Consider the following 18124-nt stretch of genomic DNA (forward strand, 5'->3'; position numbering starts at 1 on the left):
GATTTAATACCTTCTATGTTACTATTAAAATATATAAAAAATCAACACTAACTTTCAAATAGTCTCGTCAATTACCATTTTGTCATCCTAAATGCCAAGTGTAAGAAAGCATCCAGCAAGGATGATTATTTTGCATGATTTGTTTTTGATTATTTATGCCAGTCTGAAACAATTTAAAAAGTTTTAGCTGACAAGGTTTCTTTATCACCACGCCTCTTTCTCATTTTTTAATGTGATGGTCTCTTCACTCTCTTCATTCTCTTCACTAACTTCTCTCGAACCTTTTTTAAAAGGAGGTGAGAGGCCGTCCGTCTAAGGTTCGAGCAACTTCACACATTGCCCAGAATTCGGGAAAAAGGTAACATTTACTCACACAACCCTTATTTATCACACCCGCGCAAACGAGTGGTCTGATGGGAAAACAACAGCGTGCGCAATTTTTTTAACGGATGCGCGAGTGAGTGCAATACAAACATCTCGCCGCCTTTCCACCCTCTGCATCGAATCTTTTACGTATCAATAATTCAATACTTTTCATCTAAGTTCAATAGGGGACTAGCGCTAAGACATCAATTGACCTTTTGGATGACAAATTTGAGCCAGAATAAACAAGGAAATAACTGCGCAAGTCTCGTCAGAGAACGATAAAATCTTTAATTCAAAATAAACCCTTTCTGGCTTTATTCGTAAGCGCTAAAAATGTTTTTGTTGCTGCTATTTTGCCGCTAAAAGCCGAAGCGCGCGCTAGCTACCCAAAAAGTCGTGAGATCTCTTCGCGTAAGTCCCCTATTATTATTATCTCAACATTGCAATTAAAATTACTTGTAGGACGAATCTTTATGTGCTTGAGAAAGAGGAAATCAACCACAGGGTTTATGTTCTATGTTCGCCGACGTTTCCAAATTAACGCTTCGTCGGAGCTTGAAAAGGATTCAAGAAGGCACCTTTTCTCAAAATAATTTAAATTTTACACTGATTATTTCCATGATCTTCGCGATAGAATTAAAACCAAGAACATATTGACATTTGAATCAAATTAGGTAATGATAGTACAATTCTATAATTTTATCCCAGCTAATACCATAATATCTATCTTTTAGATTGTCAAGCTTTATCTCGTACTACTTCCTATTCATAATCCATGTTTGGTCGAAAAAGCTCTATCTTTTTCTTTTGCTGGCTACTTCCGCGAGGTACCGCACCGTAAGCGACCCGCTGGACTCAGTTAGCCCCCCGCGCCTCACGTTCAAGTCCCCGCGATGTCCATCGCCCTTTTGCACCATGCTGGTGTCACCCTTTGAGCGCTTTCTCTGCTTACTTTTCTTTTGTACGATGTCATCAAGGTACCTAACTGTAAGTGAGGTGTTTGACTCGACATTCGGGTGAATAGTGGCTTGATCTCGATAACAAGGGAACGCCTCCTCGTCTATGTGCCAAGACGCTTTTCTCTTCTCTTTGTGACCTTTCATTTTCCTCTTCCGCGCTATTTCCCCAAGATATCTGACGGTTAGAGAAGTGTTAGAGTCCGTCAATTCACCGCGCCGCTCTCCCAAATCACCGGTGAAAGTGATATCGTCCAAGTAGTGTGGGTTGGTGTCCGCAGGCTGGTCAGCGGAATTATCTATGTGCCAAGACGCTTCTCTCTTCTCTTTGTGACCTTTCATTTTCCTCTTCCGCGCTATTTCCCCAAGATATCTTACGGTTAGAGAAGTGTTAGAGTCCGTCAATGCACCGCGCCGCTCCCCCAAATCACCGGTTAAAGTGATATCGTCTAGGTAACGTGGGTTGGTGTCCGCAGGCTGTTCAGCGGAATTATCGATTAATCCTGTGCGCGTAACCTTGCGCAACAGGTGCAAGGCAATGACGATGAGAAGCTCAACGAGCTCTGAGGCCGTGAGTGCCGAGATGCCGATCCACAGCCCAAGCTGACCTCCGATATCCGACACGAAATTCACAAGCTGTCAATCAAAGCACACGCATGCGTGTTAATAGAACACAGTAAAGCAGAAGAGGAATAAACACTCATATCATTAGGGTAGTTTAGATCCGATTTATACGTCTCTCTCTCCTGTCGTGCCGCATGTAATTATCTATTTGTATCGACACAAATACATTTGGTTAAACGTTCGTTCAGTCGTCGCCAAGCTGAGCTCCGATATCCGACACAAAATTCACAAGCTGTCAATCAAAGCACACGCATGCGTGTTAGTAAAACACAGTGAAGCAGAGAAGGAATGCACAACTCATGTCATTAGGGTAGTCTAGATCCACCGCGCACGAGCCACAAGACGCCTTCTCTCGCTTTTCCGAATGCGCCTGCATGGAGTCCTTGCCAAAATCGCGTCTTGTTCAGGGCGACATTAGGGTGATTTAGATCCACGACGCCGGCAAGAGGACGCCGCCTCGCGCACGATCGGTTGCGCGCACACGCTGATTTTTGCCTGTGTCGCGTCCTGTTCAGGACGGCATTTCATGCATTTTCACGTCCTCTTCAGGACGGGACGCCGGCAAAAATCAGCGTGCGCGCGCAATCGAACGTGCGCGAGGCGGCGTCCTCTTGCCGGCGTCGTGGATCTAAATCACCCTATTTACATCAAAAACACTCCTTTTCACGCACCTCGTAGGACCTGTACTCCTCGATAACCTCGTGGTTCAGCTCTTCGTAGAATATCTGAAGCTTCACGAAATAAGCCCTGAATCAACAGAAACCAATAAACAGATCAATTAATACAAACCGTAGCATGAATTACCACCACCAACATAACAGTTTCTGCCATTACCTGGCGTCTGCGTTTGCCGGGAGAACAAATCCTTTGTCTTCTTTAAGCTCGTCTAGAAAATGTGCCTGAATTGAAAAAAAGGAATTGCCATTTCATCTTTATATTTATAGTAGCCAATAATAAAGATAACAGTTTGCTCACCTCATAATCATCTGTAGGCCATCTCGCCGATGAAATTGAAAGCTTAAAGACTTCTTCACTATGACAAAACAGAATACACGATAAAGACTGATAATGATGATGACGATGGCGGTGGCGGTGGCGGTGGCGGTGGCGGTGATGATGATGATGATGATGATGATGATATGGGTGCGATAGTTTTTGCAAAATTGGCCTTACTTGCAAGGAGGGCGGCATTTCTCTGAGCAGCCGAGTTTATTGTCTTGGTACAGCGACTGAACCTTGTTCAGACACCTGACTAAAGAAGTAGATAGTGAGGATTAGTTTGCATATTTAAACACCAAAATGAATAATATTCGGCACCCTGTGCTGCGGATAGCCGCTGTACAGTACTTACTGACGTCGATGTCAAGGATATCACAAACTGTCCGCTGTACAGTACTTACTGACGTCGATGTCAAGGATATCACAAACTGTCCTGTTATCGATGTTAGGGAATCTGTATTCAAGACATCCACACATGTCCACCTGCTTGTGAGCGAGACACGAGTCCATGCACGTCTAAAAAGATAGACGTGATGCTAGCAATACTATATGAATCACACATCCTCGGCAAAACGATATACTGGGGAAACGTAGGTAAAATCCCTTAAACATCTGGCGTTTCTTCGTAAGAGACAGATGTCCGCACGTCCTTTCCGCCCTCCCTAAGATGAACCTCTCTTTGATAAACGTCTCTTTTTTTAGAGATTTCAAGCATGTTAACGCTACTATGGTCGAACTTACCGTGCGTGAATAGGACACATTATATCGCTTTCTGTACAGATTCTCGGGGTCGATATCATCACTGCTCAGGCAGCTTTTGTTGTTGAAGGGATCTGCACGGAGTATATTCGTCTGGCAAAACATTTGAAAAAAAATAATGTGAGAACCGAAATCTTTATGTTTATCCTAGGAAACTCGCACAATTTAACAACACATGAAGTAGTGTGTAACAAGACGTAAAATCAGTGATTTGTATACGCCTATACTTACCATCCTAATGCCCGTAGTGGTGGAAAACCCGGGTGATACGCTGATGCCTTTCTCTAATGGTGACGGCATCTCACCTTGAGTGGAAATCAATACGCGCATGCCTGCTTCGTGAGACAGCTGACCAACGTACTCGTGTTGCTCGGCGTTTAGCTCAAGCGTAAGGCCTGGATAAATTTGCAATAAAATAAACAACACATTTCTACCATTCATCAGTATTTTAATATCAATAAGTAATCACACTTCTACCATGCATTAGTATATTAACTTTTCTTTAAAATAAAGAACCTATTTAACAACCTAAGTAGCCTAAAATTTATAATAGTAGCCATTGAATAAGAACCTTTTTAGGCTAACCTGGAAAAAGCTAGGTTTTTATAAGCGGGTAAGTACTGTGTTTGCGAAAGCCCCTAGAGGGAGGGCATGTACCTAACCTCCAGCATAGCACTGCTAATAAGTGAACATATCATTAAGTCAAACTAATGCACACATACCGCTGGCGGGTCCCGGTTTGTTGGATCGCAGGATCGGTTTGGGTTCCCCTTGCCAGTCCTTCCCTGAATTGAACACGTAACAGTTGCCATAGCGATAATGCCAGAATCGACTCCACAGATTCTCCGTGTAGTTGCTGGAACAAAAATCGTATTTTGTCAATAAAATAAGGATAACATCTACTTTTCTTCCTCACTTAGGTGTTTGTTGGTGAATATCACACACGTGCATGGATAAATATCACTCACGTGCATGGATAAATATCACTCAAGTGCATGGGTAAATATCACTCAAGTGCATGGGTAAATATCACTCAAGTGCATGGGTAAATATCACTCAAGTGCATGGGTAAATATCACTCAAGTGCATGGGTAAATATCACTTACGTGCAAGGGTAAATATCAATCACGTGCAAGGGTAAATATCACTCAAGTGCATGGGTAAATATCACTTACGTGCATGGGTAAATATCACTCACGTGCATGGATAAATATCACTCAAGTGCATGGGTAAATATCACTCAAGTGCATGGATAAATATCACTCAAGTGCATGGATAAATATCACTCACGTGCAAGGATGAATATCACTCACGTGCAAGGGTAAATATCACTCAAGTGCAAGGGTAAATATCACTCAAGTGCAAGGGTAAATATCACTTACGTGCATGGATAAATATCACTTACGTGCATGAATAAATATCATTCACGTGCAAGGGTAAAAATATCACTCAGGTGCATGGATAATAATCGCTCACTTGCATGGATAAATATCACTCACGTGCAAGGATAAATATCACCCACGTGCAAGGGTAAATATCACTCAAGTGCATGGGTAAATATCACTTACGTGCAAGGGTAAATATCAATCACGTGCAAGGGTAAATATCACTCAAGTGCATGGGTAAATATCACTTACGTGCATGGGTAAATATCACTCACGTGCATGGATAAATATCACTCAAGTGCGTGGATAAATATCACTCACGTGCATGGATAAATATCACTCAAGTGCATGGGTAAATATCACTCAAGTTCATGGGTAAATATCACTCAAGTGCATGGGTAAATATCACTTACGTGCAAGGGTAAATATCACTCACGTGCATGGATAAATATCACTCAAGTACATGAATAAATATCACTCAAGTGCATGGGTAAATATCACTCAAGTGCATGGGTAAATATCACTTACGTGCATGGATAAGTTTCACTTACGTGCAAGGGTAAATATCACTCAAGTGCATGGGTAAATATCACTCAAGTGCGTGGGTAAATATCACTAAAGTGCATGGGTAAATATCACTCAAGTGCATGGATAAATATCACTCACGTGCATGGATAAATATCATTCAAGTGCATGGGTAAATATCACTCAAGTGCATGGGTAAATATCACTCAAGTGCATGGATAAATATCACTCACGTGCAAGGATAAATATCACTCACGTGCAAGGGTAAATATCACTCAAGTGCATGGGTAAATCTCAGCCAAGTGCATCGGTAAATATCACTCAAGTACATGGGTAAATATCACTCAAGTACATGGGTAAATATCACTAACGTGCATGGATAAATATCACTCAAGTGCATGGGTAAATATCACTTACGTGCAAGGGTAAATATCACTCACGTGCATGGGTAAATATCAATAAAGTGCATTGGTAAATATCACTCACGTGCATGGGTAAATATCAATAAAGTGCATGGGTAAATATCACTGACGTGCATGGGTAAATATCAATAAAGTGCATGGGTAAGTATCACTCACGTGCAAGGAATGCCACGATAGGTACACGATAGCACCATATCGTTAAACTGGTGCCCAGCCTCCATCAACATATCCTCTGGCTTGGTTGCTAAGCTCAGTACCAGCTCCTCTGTTTTGAGCGTCTGTTTGTCCAAGGTGGCCGGGTCGGGCTGGGATACCTCGCCCGTGAAAGCCTGCTCCTTTTTCTCCTCCATTGTCAAGGGTCTCTCTGTTTTTTTTTGTCAGTGTAGAGGTGGGATAGTATAGAAAAAGGCGCGAATGGAATAAAGAAAGGACAATGTACAATATACAGGAATTTCATAGACCTGCTACTAATTTGGCCCAAAGGGCCACGAATGTCAAATCGAACGCAAATAGATAAAAAGCCTCAAAACGAGACATGTATGTGTTCTTTAAGGTGCACATGCTTTTAGAAGCCCTAGAAGAGAGCGAGTTTTTTAACAGAATGTTGTCAGGACATGAAATGCCAAATATTGCAAAACAATTATTTGGTACCGACCTGTAGGAGTTGGAGTGACGCCTGGAGGTAATGTAGTCGGCACTTCTACAGAAGTGAATAAATTATCAAATGCATTTCAGGAGCTAAGGGCATTGTCGGGGGATTTCCATCGAAAGCCTCTATTATTAACGTTTTCGTGCGGAGTGGAGAGGGTGTTGCTACTTTCCTATCCCCTATACTATCTACCTTTTTCACAAGACAATCTTTAGCTTCCCGGCAACCCCCCCCCTCCTCCCCATAAACGCTTATTTGCTAATGGCAATTCTTATCCGTTGTTGGCGTGACAGTTATTACCCCCGTCCCCCATAACAGGCTTTGCTAATTGTGATTTTCTTCGATACTCACCAGTTGTTGGCGGGTCTGTGGGCTCCAGGGTAGTCGGCTCTGGGGTGGTAGGGGCGGTTGTGGGCTCCGTGGTTGGCACAGTAGTGGGAATAGTTGTTGGTATCGTAGTTGGCACTGTTGTTGGCTCAGTGGTAGGCGCCGTGGTTGGGACGGCTGTTGATTCCGTTGTGGGCACAGGTGTGGTTACTGGGGGCTCTGTAGGTTGCACAAGGTCGTGTTTGTTCCTACAGCAAAGATAATATGTGCATGGGCACTGACCAACCGCTACTCGTCGCTTGCGCAAACCTCCACCATCACCGTCTTTGGTGATATCTGAATAAGAGATTGGTGGTTTATTATCAGTACAAAAGTATCATTACCGTCACCATTATGATAAAAATCACTATCATCCTTATTATTTACATAAAAATCATCATCATTACCATCGTCATCTCCGTCAGCATCATAATCACCATTATCATAAAAATCACCATTGCCTTAAAACCATCATTATCATCATCAACTGATCGACATCATCATAAAAATCATTATTATAATGATCATCATTATCATCATATTGCTGCTACTTTTACTATTACTCCTTTAAAGACGCGCACTATAAGTGTTAGATTTCCCCCGTTAAAGTCTTAAGATTGGTTCTTACTTGGACGTAAGCGCAAGTTATTTTCCAATTCTCACTAGAACGCAAGGGCAAGAGAACGCAACTACTTGATTTTCTTGCTCTTGTGTTTGACCGATTCTCATTTGTGTTGCGCTTACGCTTGCGTCCTAGTGAGAACCAACCAACACGTACTTGGTGTTATGAAGTTCTCGAATGATCCTGCTAATTCACTGGTGATCTGAGACCTTCGGACTATGTTAAAATTGCATAGAGTCACTGCAGGAAAGGCAATACTCTGTAATAAACCACAAGATAAAAATATCTATGCCAATAATTAACACAGCAAAAATATAAATAAAGAATCTATATCAGCAACAACAACAAAGCAGCACCATTGAGGACGACAACAAAACTGCTGCATGAACAACAACAACAACACAAAAACAGTGTTTGTATCACCGCAATGTAATAGCTGCCGCTTAAAATAATACTAACGCTTAATGAATTATCCCCCTAGACGACACTCACTTTGACTGTTTTTTTGTTTTTTTGTTTTTTCGTCTTTTTTTGTTTTTTGTCTTTTTGTTTATTCGAACCCAATCGAAATACGATATCAGCAACAACTACAAAGCAACACCATTGAGGACGACATCAGAACGACAGAATGGCCATAAACAAACAGCAAAAACAGAGCTGCTAGCAACAAGAATTACGACATTGAGAGCTGCAACAAGCCGAGACAATGATGACACTAGTTTGTGTCAATGCCATGACATCATAAAGTTATTAGAGAAGTTAAAAAGAATGTTTGACATAGAAAAATGGCTGGAAAAAGGAACGACATACCGCTGCATGCTTCATCCAGATCTGTGTTCCGATTGGTCGGCTGAGGTAGATGATAAGCAGATCAGAGATTTCAACGGCGAACATCCCGAACGCCACCATGATAATACTTGCCCAGAACAGTCGATTGTACTTTGACATCGTGTTAGCAATTCGCCCAAATCCATGCGCAGTTGTTTGATCGAAGAAACTCCATATGAACCCCAACACGGTTTTTGCAGTTTTGCCTTCATTTTGACTCATTTTACCTTAGAAAGCTTGGGATGAGCGATAAACGATCAAATAGATGCAACCATATACGTTACATGGCATTGGAAGATATTGAGTAGACTAGAAAACCTCAGAAACATAAGTGACATTGAACTTCTATTGAAGCGTTTCAAAAATTTTAAAAGTTACTGAATAACGGATTTATAACGCGCGCGCAAACGTGTTTTCTGATGAAAAAAAAATACAGCGCGCGCAATTGAAAAAAAGAAAACTTTACGCACGAATTAAAGTTGGAGTCACAAGCTAGCTTATGTGTGTGTTTTTCATACATTATGTAATAATGGTGTGTAGATTTGGGTTTTGAGTTTGGCGATGCAAACTAAGACTCCGAAACATTGCCCCGTCGTCTTGTTTGTCTACATTTCTGTAATGCCTAGTGCACACTTAGCGACATAACGACATGGGCGTGTGCACTCTTATCTTCGACATAACGACATGGACATAACGACATAAAAGAAAAAAAACATGTTTTTTTCTTTTATGTCATTATGTCCATGTCGTTATGTCGTTATGTCGCCCATGTCGTTATGTTGCTAGTGTGCACTAGGCATAAGGCAAATATTTCGTATTCTAAGGACTCTCTACCCTAATACATTAGTTAGTTCGATTCATCAGGTCTTTAGTAAACAATTAATCGGGGTGTACCTTTAAACTACCTCACTCCTAAGGGGCGAATTTTGGCCTTGAAGATAGACTACTTGAATCAAGTCATCTTGCTCTCCTTGGTTTACTGGGGTTGCACGAACCGGTGCGTCCGAACCGCTTGTCTTAGCTTTTGACTGACTAAAATAACATATCAAGCACAGATTTGATGAGGATTTGCCAGAAGAATAATTAGACTACAACTAACTCTTGAGGTCAAGGAATATTTTGCAAACTTTGGCTAGAAAATGAGGTTATTGTAGGTGTATTTTAATTTTCAATCTGTCTGCGCGCGCTTTACGCGCAATCGAAAATGACGCCATTCCGGGAGCGCGCGCACGCTATTTCGTTCGTTATTTTGTAGTCATTTTTAGCTGTAGGAAATTTCTCTTGACCATCAGTGCAATCTGTACCAAGAAAAATGAAAATACAGTATAAAATGCCTAGGTATTGAAATTAAATCGTTAAATCGTCCGGGATTGAGTTATGAAGGCCCGTGGGAGTGGAGAAGGCCGTGGATTTGAAAGGCAAAGAAAACATCTGTTTTCAAATTTAAATCTTGAATTTTCATTGTCCAGGCATTCGGCGACAGTTTCTTCCTCGGAATGCCTCGGAGCTATTCTATCCTGCTCTTACCGCCTTCATGACTAAGATCATCTGCGCGCCATCACGACGCGCGGCGGTTGATAATATGCTTTGACGAAGTACATCATGGGAAGGGTGTCAATGGTGCGATACAAACATCTCGGCGCCTTTCATCCCCCTGCATCTAATCTTTAACGTATTCATAATTCAGTAATATTCCTTTAAACGCAATTTGGAAACTTGCGATAACAGATCGCGTGACTATTTGGGTGGCCAAAAAGTTGAGAAAGAGGAAATCAACCACAGGGTTGATGTTCTATGTTACACGCCTCTATATAAAAAATAATTAATTCGCCGATGTTTCCAAAATAACCCTTGGTCGGAGCTCAAAACAGATTCAAGAAGGCCCCTTTTCTCAAATTAATTAAATTTGGCACTGCGTATTTCCATTAACTTTGCAATAAACCGCAAACCAAAGACAGACGCAGATTTTAATCCAATTAGGTAATGTTAGTACAATTTTATAAGTTCATCTCAAATAGCTCCATAATATTCATCTTTCAGATTGTCCAGCTTTCTCTCATAATACTTCCTATTCATTATGACGATCCATGTTTGGTCGAAAAAGCTCTATCTTTTTCTTTTGCTGGCTACTTCCGCGAGGTACCGCACCGTAAGCGATCCGCTGGACTCAGTCAGCTCCCCGCGCCTCACGCTCAAGTCTCCGCGATGTCCATCGCCCTTTTGCACCATGCTGGTGTCACCTTTGGAGCGCTTTTTCTGCTTGCTTTTCTTTTGTACGATGTCATCAAGGTACCTAACTGAAAGTGAGGTGTTTGACTCAACATTCGGGTGAATAGTGGCTTGATCTCGATAACAAGGGAACGCCTCCTCGTCTATGTGCCAAGACGCTTCTCTCTTCTCCTTTTGACCTTTCTTGTTCCTCTTACGCGCTACCTCAGCAAGATATCTTACAGTAAGAGAAGTGTTAGATTCCGTCAATGCACCGCGCCGCTCTTTCAAATCACCGGTTAAAGTGATATCGTCTAGGTAACATGGGTTGGTGTCCGCAGGCTGTTCAGCGGAATTATTGATTAATCCTATTCGCGTCACCTTGCGCAAGAGGTGCAAGGCAATGACGATGAGAAGCTCGATGAACTCTGAGGCCGTTAGTGCCGAGATGCCGATCCATAGCCCAAGCTGACCTCCGATATCCGACACGAAATTCACAAGCTGTAAATCAAAGCACACGCATGCGTGTTAAGAGAACACAGTGAAGCAGAAGAGGAATAAACACTCATATCATTAGGGTAGTTTAGATCCGATTCATACGTCTCTCTCCTGTCGTGCCGCATGTAATTATCTATTTGTATCGACACAAATACATTTGGTTAAACGCTCGTTCAGACGTCGCACTAAATAGGTCGCGCTCAATAAGTGAGCTGTAAAAGGTGAGTTTTTTATGAAAAATTTAAAAAAAATGGATTCGTACATCAGAAGCTCGACGTTTAAATCGATGTCGCGCTTAGTGCCGTGCCGAACTTAATTCTGGCCTACCGAACTTAATTCTGGCCTACCGAACTTAATTGATTCAGACGTCGAACTATTAAAAAATATTCACAAACTATTCACAACTTGATTTGGCATTACAAAGACGCGATTAAATCCACAGCGCACACAAGACCTCGTCTCTCGCTAATTCGATGGGCGCGTATGGATTTCTTGCCAAAGTCGCGTCGTGTTCAGGGCGACATTCCATGACTTAAAGACTTCTTCTGCCGTAATGGTGAATCTAAAACACCCCATTACTTTTCACGCACCTCGTAGGACCTGTACTCCTCGATAACCTCGTGGTTCAGCTCCTCGTAGAATATCTGAAGCTTCACGAAATAAGCCCTGAATCAACAGAAACCAATAAACAGATCAATTAATATAAACCGTAGCATGAATTACCACCACCAACATAACAGTTTATGCCATTACCTGGCGTCTGCGTTTGCCGGGAGAACAAATCCTTTTTCTTCTTTAAGCTCGTCTAGAAAATGTGCCTGAATGAAAAAGAAAAGGAATTGCCATTTTATCTTATTTTTGGTAGCCATTTTGAAAGATAACAGTTTGCTCACCTCATAATCATCTGTAGGCCATCTCGCCGATGAAATTGAAAGTTTAAACACTTCTTCACTAGAGCAAAGAGGATGCACGATAAAGATAAAGACTGAAGATGGTGGTGATGATGATGATGATGATGATGATGATGATGATGATGATGATGATGATGATGAAGATGAGGATGGTTTGATGAAAAGTAGGATTATGATGATGATGATGGTGATGATGATGATGGTGATGATGATGATGATGATGATGATGATGATGATGATGGTGATGATGATAATGATGATGATGATGCTGCTGGTGCTGATGATGATGATGATGATGATGATGATGAAGGTGATGATGATGATGATGATGATGATGATGATGAAGGTGATGATGATGATGATGATGATGATGATGGTGGTGGAGATGAGGATGGTTTGATGAAAAGTAGGATGATGATGATGATATGGGTGCGATAGTTTTTGCAAAATTGGCCTTACTTGCAAGGAGGGCGGCATTTCTCGGAGCAGCCGAGTTTATTGTCTTGGTACAGCGACTGAACCTTGTTCAGACACCTGACTAAAGAAATAGATAGTGAGGAGTAGTTTGCATATTTAAACACAAAAATGAATAATATTCGGCACCCTGTGCTGCGGATAGACGCTGTACAGTACTTACTGACGTCGATGTCAAGGATATCACAAACTGTCCGCTGTACAGTACTTACTGACGTCGATGTCAAGGATATCACAAACTATCCGGTTATCGATGTTAGGGAATCTGTATTCAAGACATCCACACATGTCCACCTGCTTGTGAGCGAGACACGAGTCCATGCACGTCTAAAAAGATAGACGTGATGCTAGAAATACTATATGAATCACACAGCCTCGGCAAAATGATATAGTGGGGAAACGTAAGCTTAAATGCGTTAAAAATATGCAAAAAATAATCCGTATCCTCGTAGGAGAAGGCAGGAGAAGGCACGTCCTCTCCGCCCTCCCTAAGTTAAGCCTCTGTAATTGGAGTGGTTGTAACATATTAACGTAAGTATGGTAAAGAAACTACTGGCTTCATCTATAGGGCGACGCTACAATAATTATATGGCAAAGAATTGTAGACGAATACTGAGGATACCTGCCGCATAATTGTTTATCCTACGGAATATTGCAGCGTTTTGAGATGAGTCAGAGTTTTTCAGTTTCATACCGTGCGTGAATAGGACACATTATATCGCTTCCTGTACAGATTCTCGGGGTCGATATCATCACTGCTCAGGCAGCTTTTGTTGTTGAAGGGATCCGCACGTAGTATATTCGTCTGGCAAAAAGTTAAAAAATTAAAACACCCAAAAACTGCATCATTAAACAACATATGGGATAGTGTGAAACAAGACATAAATCCTGTTGTTAAGCCAGAGTTACGTGAAAAGGGTTTACGCCTATCCTTACCAATCTAATGCCCGTAGTGGTGGAAAACCCGGGTGATACGCTGATGCCTTTCTCTAATGGTGACGGCATCTCGCCTTGGGTGGAAATCAGAACGCGCATGCCTGCTTCGTGAGACAGCTGACCGACATACTCGTGTTGCTCGGCGTTTAGCTCAAGTGTAAGTCCTGGATAAAAATTACGATTTTATCAATAAAATAAACTACGTAGTTTTACTCTATAATCGTTTTTTTTCTCAATCATGCGCTAGCTATGCAAAATCCCCTACAAAGAGCGAGAACATGACTAACCCCCAGTATAGCACTGCTAAAGCCCGGCGCAAGCAGTGAATAAAATTTCACGCGTGCTCTTTGCTCACTGCCTCGAGAGACCAAAAACCCACAGTGTGCGGACGTCAACCAAACGAAATTATGTCTCGCGCACAACAGAGGCAAAATTATCTCCTGCTTTAGATGTGAGTTTGTGGCCTCGCGACGCAGGCTTGAGTGACCATACCATTCGGTCAAACCAATGAACACGTACCGCTGGCGGGTCCCGGTTTGTTGGATCGCAGGATCGGTTTGGGTTCCCCTTGCCAGTCCTTCCCCGAATTGAACACGTAGCAGTTGCCATAGCGATAATGCCAGAATCGACTCCACAGATTCTCTGTGTAGTTGCTGGCACAAGAATCGTATTTTGTCAATAAAATGAGGATAGGTAAATATCAATAAAGTGCATGGGTAAATATCACTCACGTGCATGGGTGAATATCAATCAAGTGCATGGGTAAATATCACTGACGTGCATGGATAAATATTACTCACGTGCATGGGTAAATATCAATTAAGTGCATAGGTAAATATCACACACGTGCTTGGGTAAATATCAATCAAGTGCATGGGTAAATATCACTCACGTGCAAGGGTAAATATCACTCACGTGCACGGGTAAATATCACTCACGTGCATGGGTAAATATCAATCAAGTGCATGGGTAAATATCACCCACGTACAAGGGTAAATATCACTCAAGTGCAAGGGTAAATATCACTCAAGTGCATGGGTAAATATCACTCATGTGCATGGGTGTAAATATCACTCAGGTGCAATGGTAAATATCACTCACGTGCAAGGATAAATATCACTCACGTGCAAGGGAATATCACTCACGTGCATGGGTGTAAATATCACTCACGTGCAAAGGTAAATATCACTCACGTGCAAGGGTACATATCACTCAAGTGCGTGGGTAAATATCACTCACGTGCAAGGGAAATATCACTCACGTGCATGGGTAAATATCACTCATTTGCAATGGTAAATATCACTCACATGCATGGATAAATATAACTCAAGTGCATGGGTAAATATCACTCAAGTGCAAGGGTAAATATCACTCACGTGCAAGGAATGCCACGATAGGTACACGACAGCACCATGTCGTTAAACTGGTGCCCAACCTCCATCAACATATCCTCTGGCTTGGTTGCTAAGCTCAGTACCAGCTCCTCTGTTTTAAGCGTCTGTTTGTCCAAGGTGGCCGGGTCGGGCTGGGATACCTCGCCCGTGAAAGCCTGCTCCTTTTTCTCCTCGATTGTCAAGGGTTTCTCTTTGTTTATTGATAAGTGTATAGGGTTAGTAGTATATGAAAAGGTGTGAATAGGATGGAGAGGAAATTATGTGCAAAAAACAGGAATTTCATAGACTTGCTTCTAATTCGCTCCAAGGGCCAAGAATTTCAAATCAGACGCAACAAAATGATGATTTAAGATGACTCGAAAAGAAGTCCAACCTATTAGTGGAAGTGCGCGAAGATTAAGCAGACTTTGAGCTGTATCTCACAAAATAAACCTTATTCAGCTTCTGCTTCTTAAAGTTGGAACTAGGGAGTTTATTTTGATCACACTATTATCAAGAAAAAAATGTGCAAATACACACTAAATCCAGTTCTGTGGTGATGACACGCTCATCTAAAAGACAGGAGAGTGAGAGATGTCAGTATTACTAAACGATTATTTGGTACCAACCTGTAGGAGCTGGAGTGACGCCTGGAGGTAATGTAGTCGGCGCTTCTACAAAAATGAATTAAAATATCAAATGCATTTTCAAGATCTACTTGCGTTGTCGGTCGAATTTCCAACGAAAGCCTCTATCGTTAACGTTTGCGTTATCTATCATATATACATATATAAATCTATATCCCAGTGATGAATTTTCACGCGCGCTCATTGGTCGATACGGGTCACGTGCACAATTTCACAAATTGCACATTTTTGTGCAGTCAAAACTCACTTTTCGTCTGCTCAATAACTCCTCAAACAAACACCAAGGTTTTCAAAACGCTATGAAGGCACAGAAAAAATGCTTTATTTTTTATAAAATTATCATCAATATGTTTTTTTAGAGTTTGTCCTGAAACGCAGAAAATCGAAAGAAAAAGCAATGACGTCATTCCCGTGCACGTCAGCGCGCACAGAAGATACTTTTCGCATTTTCAGTGTAGTCACTGGGATATAAAATAAATAAACCCCTTCTTTGGCTCAATGTGATATCGGCGGATAATGTCCGCGGATAAGAAATGTTCCTCAAAATTTCACAGTTGCCCTCGAAGCTTCGATTCTCGGCCAACTGTTTATTTTTCGTACCATTTCTCATCCTTGGACATTATCCGCCGATATCCCAGCCGACAGAAGGGGTTTATTTACTAAATATTCCTCGACACAATATTCACCCCCCTCCCCCATACACCTTACATGCACCCTCGCTAGTTGTGGTACTTACCAGTTGTTGGCGGGTCTGTGGGCTCCAGGGTAGTCGGCTCTGGGGTGGTAGGGGCGGTTGTGGGCTCCGTGGTTGGCAAAGTAGTGGGAATAGTTGTTGGTATCGTAGTTGGCACTGTTGTTGGCTCAGTGGTAGTTGCTGTGGTAGGGATCGTTGTTGGTACGGGTGCACAAGTAGTGGCCGGCTCTGGGGTATTTCTGTGAGGGTCATGGAAATTTCTACACTTGAGGTAACAGCCACACGAGCAGCCGTCTACTGATTGCCTTCTTTTGCGCAAGCTTCTTGCATCATCAACATCGCTGATATCTGTAGAAGAAAAAAAAACAGAGTCCCCCTATCTTTGTTGTCCACCCAAAATTACCAGGCGTTTAAAGTACTGTATTCCCTAAATAAACCGCCGCAATCCCAATTTTTTTGCTCGATTTTTTCTCCCGGACAGATTTGCTGTTCGTTTTTTTCCCGAGGGTTGCAGGTTTTGTCGGCCAGTCTTAGCTTGCTCGAGGGCCTGAGTCTTGCTCGAATCAGCAACTACCCCCGTCATATACCAAATTGTTCGTCCCTTACTAAAATAGAAAAGATCGGAATATCGACATAACGCGCGCCTAATAGCAAAGATTACCTCTCTTATCTTATGCTTTCTTGGCTCAATCTAAACCATTAAAATCGACACGGCAAGAGTGCGACGTATGAGTCGGGCCTAATTTTCCCCTTTTTTACTTACTTGGCGTTATAAAGTTCTCGAATGATCCTGCCAATTCACTGGTTATCTGAGACCTTCGGACTATGTTGAAATTGCATAGAGTCACTGCAGGAAATGCGATACTCTGTGATGTAATAAAAGACAATAATGAGTGAAACTCTAAAGAAAAATGAAAGAAGAAGACAAGATGAAAAAGAGGAGACTACGAGTCACAACTTACCGGGGCATGCTTCATCCAAATTTGTGTTCCAATCGGTCTACTGAGGTAGATCATAAGCAAATCATAGATTTGTAAAGAAAACATACCAAACGCCGCCATCACAAGACACACCCAAAACATTCGACGTAACCTGGACTTGGTATTAGCAATTCTCCCAAATCCATGTGCTGTTGTTTGGCCGAAGAAATCCCATATAAGACCGCTCACGGTTTGACGACACTTTTCTTCATTTTGACTCATAACGCTGCGAAGCCTGGACAGCCTTTTTAGGATCAAGAGAAACCTATCTTTTGATAACCCGTGGAAGACATTTAGGGCTTAGGAGTCTCATTTCCATGGTTGACTTTGCATTCAAAACAAAGCCTTTCAAGCCTTTTCAAAAACAAATTCAAAAGCACTCTTGACTAACGGTAAAATAGCGCGCAACGTTAAGAACATGACGTAGAGAAAAAAGTGCGCGCGTGTTCAACACAGTTTCTTTTGCGCGCGAATAGTAGCGCGCGTTTCATTTTTGGTTATTATGCTCTGCACGCGCGTGCCTCTAGACATCGTTTCACGTATCATGTATTTTATTTTTTCTATTTTCAACTGCAAAAACAATTCCTTTAGGATAAACACATTTTCAGATCTGCATTTAGATTATTTACTGGGTGACGGCCTGAAAGCTGTAAGTGCAACAAGTGCGAGTTGCTTAGGTGAGTTCGAAAACATTGAAAAAAAAATGATTTGAGCTAGTAACTATGCTCTCTGAATCCTATGAGATGCCTTGGTCTGTTGTTTATATGAAATGATAAAGGAAAACGAAAACAGAGTGGCAAAAAACGTAGTCACCCTGAAAAAGGACTGAAATAAAAGCACGAAACATTCCGGCCAATCCTGGGGACGTGCCTGCTATTAATCCCGTTTAGACATCGGCGATC

At 41.9% G+C, this 18124-nt stretch overlaps 1 protein-coding gene and 1 long non-coding RNA gene across 3 annotated transcripts; both read right to left on the reverse strand.

Moving 5' to 3' along the window:
* Window positions 1-825: 825 nt before the first annotated feature.
* Window positions 826-17672, reverse strand: LOC5508959 (degenerin deg-1). Of its 2 annotated transcripts, none has more exons than XM_048727854.1 (14): window positions 17205-17672; window positions 17006-17108; window positions 16285-16590; window positions 15531-15575; window positions 14905-15112; window positions 14048-14181; window positions 13529-13692; window positions 3687-3797; window positions 3347-3461; window positions 3120-3198; window positions 2922-2979; window positions 2781-2845; window positions 2618-2693; window positions 826-1958 (listed from the first exon to the last, which is right to left on the reverse strand). In XM_048727854.1, the coding sequence occupies exons 1-14, from the start codon at window positions 17442-17444 to the stop codon at window positions 1161-1163; spliced, it is 2502 nt and encodes an 833-aa protein (XP_048583811.1). In that variant the 5' UTR covers window positions 17445-17672; the 3' UTR covers window positions 826-1160. The 2 variants fall into 2 exon arrangements, with proteins under 2 accessions (XP_048583811.1, XP_032233718.2); XM_032377827.2 differs by lacking the exons at window positions 826-1958; window positions 2618-2693; window positions 2781-2845; ... (2 more) ...; window positions 3347-3461; window positions 3687-3797 and adding exons at window positions 10455-11210; window positions 11798-11873; window positions 11961-12025; ... (2 more) ...; window positions 12805-12919; window positions 13287-13397 and having other exon boundaries at window positions 17205-17646.
* On the reverse strand, window positions 7781-9464 carry LOC116616020. Its single transcript, XR_007308117.1, has 3 exons — window positions 9396-9464; window positions 8484-8737; window positions 7781-7932 (listed from the first exon to the last, which is right to left on the reverse strand). It is a non-coding gene; the product is annotated as an uncharacterized LOC116616020 (long non-coding RNA).
* Window positions 17673-18124: the final 452 nt, after the last annotated feature.

This window comes from Nematostella vectensis, chromosome 5, assembly GCF_932526225.1.
Source record: "Nematostella vectensis chromosome 5, jaNemVect1.1, whole genome shotgun sequence".
Lineage (NCBI taxonomy): Eukaryota > Metazoa > Cnidaria > Anthozoa > Actiniaria > Edwardsiidae > Nematostella > Nematostella vectensis.

Excerpts from the sequence above, each read along its gene's own strand:
- LOC5508959 (XM_048727854.1), bottom strand. The coding sequence starts at position 17,444 with ATGAGTCAAAATGAAGAAAAGTGTCGTCAAACCGTGAGCGGTCTTATA. Across the intron at positions 14,182-14,904 it reads TATCGTGGCATTCCTTGCAC|CAACTACACAGAGAATCTGT; the intron begins GTGAGTGATATT and ends TTCTTGTGCCAG. Across the intron at positions 3,798-13,528 it reads CCACTACGGGCATTAGATTG|ACGAATATACTCCGTGCAGA; the intron begins GTAAGGATAGGC and ends ATGTTTTGCCAG.